The sequence below is a fragment of the Wasmannia auropunctata genome, unplaced genomic scaffold, assembly GCF_000956235.1.
Source record: "Wasmannia auropunctata unplaced genomic scaffold, wasmannia.A_1.0 LD335990.1, whole genome shotgun sequence".
Classification (NCBI taxonomy): domain Eukaryota; kingdom Metazoa; phylum Arthropoda; class Insecta; order Hymenoptera; family Formicidae; genus Wasmannia; species Wasmannia auropunctata.
This window is the reverse complement of record NW_012026900.1, coordinates 505,797-514,068: the sequence shown is the minus strand read 5'-3', so window position 1 is coordinate 514,068 and position 8,272 is coordinate 505,797. Positions and strand designations below refer to the sequence as shown.

At 37.7% G+C, this 8,272-nt stretch overlaps 2 protein-coding genes across 2 annotated transcripts in view; both read left to right on the top strand.

Moving 5' to 3' along the window:
- The first annotated feature begins 83 nt into the window (after positions 1-83).
- Positions 84-8,272, top strand: part of LOC105453976 (zinc finger protein 208-like) — a 64,442-nt gene continuing 56,253 nt past the window's right edge. The window contains exons 1-4 of the mRNA XM_011696286.1: positions 84-343; positions 1,443-1,610; positions 2,074-2,416; positions 2,535-2,718. Coding sequence (XP_011694588.1) covers positions 212-343; positions 1,443-1,610; positions 2,074-2,416; positions 2,535-2,718 — 827 coding nt within the window. The 5' untranslated portion in view covers positions 84-211. The remainder of the gene's footprint in view (positions 344-1,442; positions 1,611-2,073; positions 2,417-2,534; positions 2,719-8,272) is intronic.
- LOC105453962 (endothelial zinc finger protein induced by tumor necrosis factor alpha-like) lies at positions 2,725-7,648 on the top strand. Its single transcript, XM_011696268.1, has one exon. The coding sequence runs from the start codon at positions 5,702-5,704 to the stop codon at positions 6,878-6,880; it is 1,179 nt and encodes a 392-aa protein (XP_011694570.1). The 5' UTR covers positions 2,725-5,701; the 3' UTR covers positions 6,881-7,648.

Genomic DNA, 8,272 nt, shown 5'->3' with positions numbered 1-8,272 from the left:
GAAGCTGCCGAGGCGCGCCGACGGCGGCCGAGGCGAGCCGACGGGGACTGCCGAGGGGCGGCGGACGCGGCCGAGGTGCAGTTTAGGGAAGCGACGCGTAGTGAACGACGCGCGGCGCGGGGCCCCTCTACACGGACGGATTCGCAGCGAACGGCGTACGCGTTCAACGGGCGCGGCTTTGCGTCTCGAAGCTGGCGTTTTACGCAGTAAAATGTCCTCCCTCGACTACCTGGACCTGTGCCGGCTGTGTCTCGTGAAGGACCGCGTCTCCGTGCCGATTTTCGGGGGTGAGGGAGACGTGCGGCAGATCTTCCTCAAGATCACCGCCTGTTTGCCGGTCAAGGTAAGAAAGCTAACTACGCCATTCGGCCCACCAGCTACGGCAATTCCGCCATCTTGCTTCGATCCGCCTTTCGCGGATCCGCGACCTCCGCGACGTGAGATATCCCGGCCTCGTCGTTTCTCGGGCGTATTCTGAATCGCTCTGTAGACGGGGAAGAGCCCCGCGACACGTCGACATGCGACGCGATATGACGCCGCGTGTCCGCGCGGCGTGTGAACCCGACCTCGTTGCTCGTCGTCGCCCGTCGCCTTTGTGATGCCGCTGATAATTCTACCGCACTTTTGCCGCGCTTTTCACCTCGCAAACACGTCGCTCGATAGGGATACACCCGGTTTCGATCGCGAATCGACGCCGACGACGTCCGCTACTCGCGAGAGACCCGACCGATGGAAAATTCGCGATGGACCGCGCGTAATCCATTGATCCCTCCGACCGTTGATGTTTTCGACATCTTGCCGCCGACATTGTCCACGCTCACGAAACGCGTAACGCCGACTCCCCGCTGACCCCACGGATCGATATTTCCATATATTCTTTGAATTTTTTTTTTTTTTGTTTATTTGTAATCGTAAGAACGTGGTCTCGATTCACGCCGAGCTTGTTCAAGTATGTACAGGCATGGGTAGAGGAATCGAAATGCGAAGCGAACGCTACGCGTGTATTGACCATTAGCTTTTCGTTGATCACTCACGGTTTAATGGCGTCTCTTGTGTTTGTTGCTTCGGAAAGACGATTTTAGCACAATTTTATTGAAATCTAGTCGATAACAATATGAATATATTATGCAATCTACGTTATTTAATAAATCTAATATACGTTAATGTACATTATATTAATGAATTGTATTAAAATGTAATATGTAAAATAGATAATAACTCTAATTTGAATAATTATCTAAAAAATAACAGTTTAATGAGGATCGGCGCGATAAATAATGCGCGAATATAATTTTCTTTGATTTTAATTTTAGTTGTTATATATTAAAGAAATATAATTTTGATATATATATATTTATATATATATATATATATGTATATATGTAATATTTCGTGCATTTGTATATGAATTATGTCTTACAAATTTTTTTTTATGATTATAGGTGAACAGAGAAGACAAATTACCTAAAAAAATATGCGATGACTGTGTGTATAAAGTAGAATTATGTTATCAATTTTGGCATACGACGGCGAATGCCGAGAAACAGTTGCTGCAATGGCTAGGCGATGTAAACATGGAAGACAAACAGGGTTACAATATTCTCAATCCGGTAATTACTTATATTATTCCGTATAATTTATAATAATGTCTCATTATTTTTCTCGGCGAACATTAGAAAAAATTCCATGTACACCTTGTATAATGCTGTACAGTAGTAGAAACTAGAAGGCCTTTCAAAATCATTTGTTTTAGTTTTTCTTTTGTCTATGTTTACCTTAGCAATGATGATAACTAATGATATAATATTTTGCATATTGTACACTTGTAAGTTCTTAATCCTTTTTATATTTTTAAGTATTTCAATTTTTTTTTCAATTTTGTATTACTCAGTAATTGATAAATTTGAGTAATTGATAAATAGTCATGTTTGATATATGATGATCAGATGTAATAATTAAAAAGACAAATTTGAATAAATTAGGAGACAAAATATTAATATTATGTTTATTATTGAAACTTTCAGTCCTTTGTAAACATAAAACTTATACCTTTTGCTTTCCATTAAATTTCAGAACGGAATGAAGCCAGAACAGAGCAACGAGAACAGGTTAGATGGTACTGTGATGCAACAAGTAAGCGAACATCAGAACAATATGAATATGGGTATGATGGACAACATGGGTCTAAATATGCCCATGATGATGTCGAGCAATACCCAGCAACAAATAACCTCAGTTCCTATGGACAACAGTGGTAGCTCTGTACAAAATGTCCAACCAGTAGCTGGACCAAGCACACAAACGACACACGACCAAATTACACAAAATCAAACTGACGCGCCTACGCAACAAGAGGAAGAAGAGGAGAGCAGTGAAGAGGATGAAAACTCGGACGATGAGTGCGATGGAGATGAAGGTATATATCTGTACTAGACATTACATCTTGTAACTTATGTATTTAATTGCTAGGCAAATAGCAAAAAATTTGGCCAAATAAGAAAAAGAGAGAAAAACTTTTGAAATTTTGTTTTAAGGCCTACCTATAAAAGAAGAAAGTGAAGAAGATCCTAATAATAGTAGAACTATAGAGCCTACGACATTTGTTAACGTTTCCTTGGCGTGCGACGAGGCAGGACCTTCTGGACTTCAGCAACAGAAGATTGCCGACATGCCCGAGATGGTAATGCAACAAACAGCAGATGTGGATCCGAAAACTGGGTGAGTTTTCTGTTCTTATTTTACTGTTTGAGGGCCAAAGGTGTCAATTGTTGTGGCAAACATACACAATCACATGAACATTGCATTGGTTTTATTGACTCATTGTCGTCAACTTTATTCGAAGTTTTAAAATAAATACATAACCTTGAATATATACATAACCATAAATACATAAACTTGAATGAAATTAGTGATATGAATGGAATAAATTTAATGATGTATATTGTACGATAATAAATTATAGAAAAATAATTTTAATAATTCTAACAAATTACCAATAGCATCGTAATATATTTATTTCTAAGAAAAACAATATTTAATGTGCATATCTGAGAATATTGCTGCTCTGTTTTTAAGTATATTATACATATTGCTTTTTTTAATATAAATTTTGATAATTTTGGTAATAAATCTTGAAAGAGAATTATCAAAGCTAGAACTGCAAATGCAAGATAGATAATAATAATAATAATTAGATAATAATTTTGAGCTTGAATTCTTATAAATGTAAGACGCAGGTGAACACAAGGTAAGTTTGGACACACCCCACAACCATCTTTGGCCCTAGGTGTTTAGCAATTTATACAAATTATCTTCTATATATAATATATAAATACATTATTTTTAAACGATTTTGTAATTCAAACAAATTTAAAAGGAGTAATTGAGTTTAGAATACAAATTGCTAAGCACCTTACTACTTTTACATGTGGTAGCATGTACATAGAGTGCATTTCGATGAAACAATCTCAATATCAATTTTTCTAACGCTGTTCTTTAAACCTTAAAGATATATACTTCGTACTAATTTTATACTTTAATCGAAATGGATTTTATGTTAGATATTATTTATATATGTGCAAAAAAAAAGGGATAGAGGGATTTCTCTGGATTATCCACATACTTGATAAGAGAAAGGGATTAATTTCTCGTCCAGCAGTAACGATGTCTGAGAGAAACCAGCCTGATCTCTCTGTCCACTCAGAAATCAAATGTTTACATGTTGTCGATATTAATATTCCCACGCTTACGTGATGGCACTAAATGCCGCACATGACCGATATTCGGCCGATCCAAAAATCACAGACGATAGATATTTTAATTGATGCAACGTACATCTACTACTTCTGATTTATAATCTTCGTGCTTTCCGACGCCTGCGCTTTACGATATTGCCAGGACACTGTATTACTTATATTAATGTTGCGATTAATCTTAAGAGTTACCTTTTAATTGACGCAAAAAAAATTCGTGTTCCACGAGATCGTTAATAAATTTTGCGTACGAACCGGTGTTTGCCGGACGATAAAGTAATTGCGCAATAGTGTATAATAACCGGAAAAAAAAAAAACAAATCGGTTAAGAATGGTTAAGAATCTCGATGTTGAAGAAGATGAAGGATCGTATTTCTTCCGATTCGAAGATTTCCACAAAACAAAAGAACAAATCGTCCGTTAAGAGACTGCCGAATCAAGAGGATTTTTTCACATTGTAAACACAAAGGCGAGTATCATTCTTTTCTACATTTTATATTCTATTTTATTTATAAACTATCTGTTATATGCAAAAGAAATTATTGCGGATTTGTATCAATAATGTCGTTACGCGAATTTGCATCGTTATTTGTAATAAGTTTAAGCGATGCCATTTATCTCTTAAATTTGATTCTCTTAAATGTTTTGACACGATGTTATTACAAATTATATTTTATCGTACTCGCACATTGCTTGAATTGCGCGTATTATTTTGCGCGCTCTTACAAGTGCAAAAAATATATCGCGAGGGATAATTTTTTTAACGAATGGTAAACCAGGCTTGCATTACACTTGCGCCGGTTTTTTGCATTCGAAATAAAGTGTGCGAAAATCTTGCTAAATGTTTGTTGCGCCTTGAATTGGCAGCAGTATTTGATATACATTTCGTAATATTTTGGGCATATTCTAAATGCCATTTTCTGTCATGGATTTTTTTTATGCTTTTGTGAATAGAGAAAATTGTACTGTTCAGTTGTGAGTACCTTGATACATGAAAAATTGATGCATAGCATTTTTTGTGCTCTTAATGCGCCAAATTTTCATTGTCATTTTTCACTCTAAAGTACTGAATAATACATTCAATTTTCTCTTTTGCCATTCTTATTGCGCAGTTTCTAATTGCGTTTTTTTATCTTGTTTCGAGCATCTGTGATATGTTAAAATGACATTAAAACAATGTGTTGGACACGAGTATACATGTGAAAAATCATGGTCCGTTTTACACTGGGCAAATGAGAAGAAGATGCCATGTCATAGTGGATTACTTATGAAGGTGAGATTTTTCTGTACCTGATTTAATGCGTTTTTAACATGTTCCTAAGTTATTAGTGAGTCTTTTGAGTAAAAATTTGCTTTTCTCGAACTCTGCCAAATTTATCTTTACTTTTCCCTTCTGCTGTATCGTTAGGGGATATATAATATATATGTATACATACTTTTATGTACATACCTTTAATTATAATTTAAACGATTATTATTAACTAACTCGACATGAGACTACAGGTTTACAAGATCATTCCGTATCGTAACTAATAAGTCATTTTTATCATATCGTAATATTGTTCATTCAATAATATTTAAATATTATCATGTAAGCCTTATGAATTCGGAAAGCTTGATGAGTATTCACGTAGCGGATGATGAAACTTCCAATGCTGTGTTTGACTTAGACGACAACCGCGACGACTTTTTCGATTCGCACGTGCGCTCTTGTAACACATTATTGCTGCGTTTCGACAGGGATGCCAGCAATGCCCAAGCACCTTGCACCGGCCACCTTGCAGCACTCACATAAGCATAATATCTATCTATCTATCTATCTCTCTGTTTTTCTCTTTCTCTTTCTCTCATCACCGCCTGTATGCAAGATATACTTGTAATGATCACAAAAAAAAAACAGAATCAAAAGACAAAAAGCTGTGTGTGCCCACGGGTCGTTCTCCGTTGCAATGTCCTTGGGTTTTGTCAATTTCAGGGAAGGAGGAGAGACCTTCGGCGGATTGTCGGGGATGCTGCGTCAGATTCTCTCGCCCTCGCCCGAGATCGGCGAGGTCGGTATGTCCGTCAATTGTAATCTCCTACAAACCAACTCGATATTCTCGAACCAACCTTCGTCGATGCTAACGTCGACGTTACTCCCCCCGCATTTCCCGTCCGTCTGTCAGGACCAGTCGCTGCTCGATCAGGTGCAGATCTTTACCTATCCCTGCTCCACGTGCGGGCTGGAGTTCCGAAGCGTCGTTAAGCTGAATTACCACATACGAACGAGTCATACCGCGCGTCCGGAATACGAGCACGGTATCGAGAATCAGCCGCGTTACTCGTGCGCGGTCTGCTCGCGGACCTTCGTCGCCCTGAATCACCTGAGGATGCACGAGGTCACGCATTCCGCGCCCGTGCCCACGTGCGCGTCGACCTCGGCCAGTCTCGTCACTTTGCCCGGTGGCGGCGGCGGCGGCGGTGGTGGTGGTGGCGGTAACATGGAAAAAACGTTCGCCTGCGATCTCTGTCAGGCCACCTTTCGGTATCGCACGCTACTGGAACGTCACCGGAGGATGCACCAGGAGATCGGCCAGGAGAAACCCTACTCCTGCCCGAGATGTCTGATGCGCTTCGAGACGCGCAACTTGTACAATCACCACGCGAAAACCCACAGACCTTTGCCGGCGAGTAATGACAATCGGATAGTCGCGGGTACTAACGCGGTGTCGTCGCCCGTCGATACGATGGTAGCTGGCAATCTCGGTGTTGCCGGAGGCGGCGGCGTCGGCGGCGGTCCGGTGATCCCCGCCAAGTCCATACCTTCTTACCCCTGCGATTCGTGCTCCAAGCAATTCACGACCGCTGAATCACTGACCACGCATAAGGCGGTGCACAGGTCGCGACCACTGGTCTGCGACGTGTGCGGCAAGGGCTTCACGCATCGCAAGTATTATGTGGTGCATCAGCGCATCCACACCGGTGAGAGACCGTATCTCTGTGCCATGTGCGGCAAATCGTTCACGCAGGCGTCGACGCTCACCGTGCACCGACGTTATCATACGGGAGAGCGTCCATACACCTGCACGCTGTGCGGAAAGGGATTTGTCACGCGAACGATTATGCTTAATCACATGAAGAAGCACTGAGTCGATTGTCGTGATTAAATTCAAGACGCAATGGATATATTTTAGAGAGAGAGAGAGAGAGAGAGATAACGAAGAGCCTTATTTGATCTCAGAATCTTGTCAACACTCTAAAGAAAAATATGATATCAAAGTTTATATCAATTCTAATTAAAGCTATTTGATATAATTTAAAACAAAAAGAAAAATCCACAAAAGTAAGATTAAAATAATTGACTTTTTTCTAATTGTCTATTGAAACTGTTTAATAGCGGATGTATATAATTTTTTAGAAACAAATATTTTGTTGAAAATAAAAAGCTATAAAAATTAAAATACTTTTGATTGGAAGTAATCTTTTTTGTTTTTTAATACAAAATTATATAGAGTGTTGATATCTAAGTGCCTAAAATTACTCAAGTTACTCGCAATACAATAAATATGGCAAATAAATTAAAATATATAAATTAATTTTTTTTATGAATACGTCTACATAATATATAACTTCATATAGTTTCGGATAAAATATACTTGGTAACCAAATCAAAATCACGATAAAAATATGTAAGCAACTACATGCTGTAATCATAAATGTTGTCATCACTGTGATATCGTTTGTATATTATACAAAATATTTAGAGTAATGTTAATATTATAGACGTGAGGCGGAATATCTTTCTAAATGAAAGTAAATATGGCGTAATTCAGTTTCTAATAAAAGAAGGTAGTACCTGCGCAATAATACGAAAAAAGTGCCTAAAAGTCCAATTGTCTAAATTATTTTTTATCGTGAGATAAATTGAAATTTTAAAAATAATTTGAAAATAAGTGAATAATTATTTTTGTACTTCACATTAATATTACATTTTTAATTATATTGATTAAACTGTTGATTGCTAAACTATAATACGTAATTAGTTTCAACGTTATAATTGAATTCAGGTGCCTTTAATTAATATAAGATGAAAGACAGGGTAGAACGTATAACATTAATTACGTAAATGTGACATGTAAGTATGAAGACGCTTATATATCTAGATTTAGTCCTAGAAGTTAAGTGCAATTCGAAGATAGATTTGCAGATAGAATAAATAGTGTTTGTTCACTTTTCGCAGTGATTCTTTGACTTTATCGCTTTACAAACGTATTTTTTCCTATTAAAGTAACATACTAGACTGCATTTTTGCAAATGTACGTTATATATGCGTCTAGGTATGTTGCCAATTAGTTAAAATTGACAATATTTTTTGCAAACATATTTTACATATTCTTATAATTAGAATATTTACTCTAATATATTTACACAATTTTCAAATGTATTTTAAAAATGTAGTTAATACTTGATGAGATTATCTTTAATTATGTCTTATTTTTAATAACAAAGAGTTGTACACTACAGATTCTTGCTTATTCGTT

Bases quoted from the DNA above. Each gene is read 5' to 3' on its own strand.
- LOC105453962 (XM_011696268.1), top strand. From the start codon at position 5,702: ATGTCCTTGGGTTTTGTCAATTTCAGGGAAGGAGGAGAGACCTTCGGC.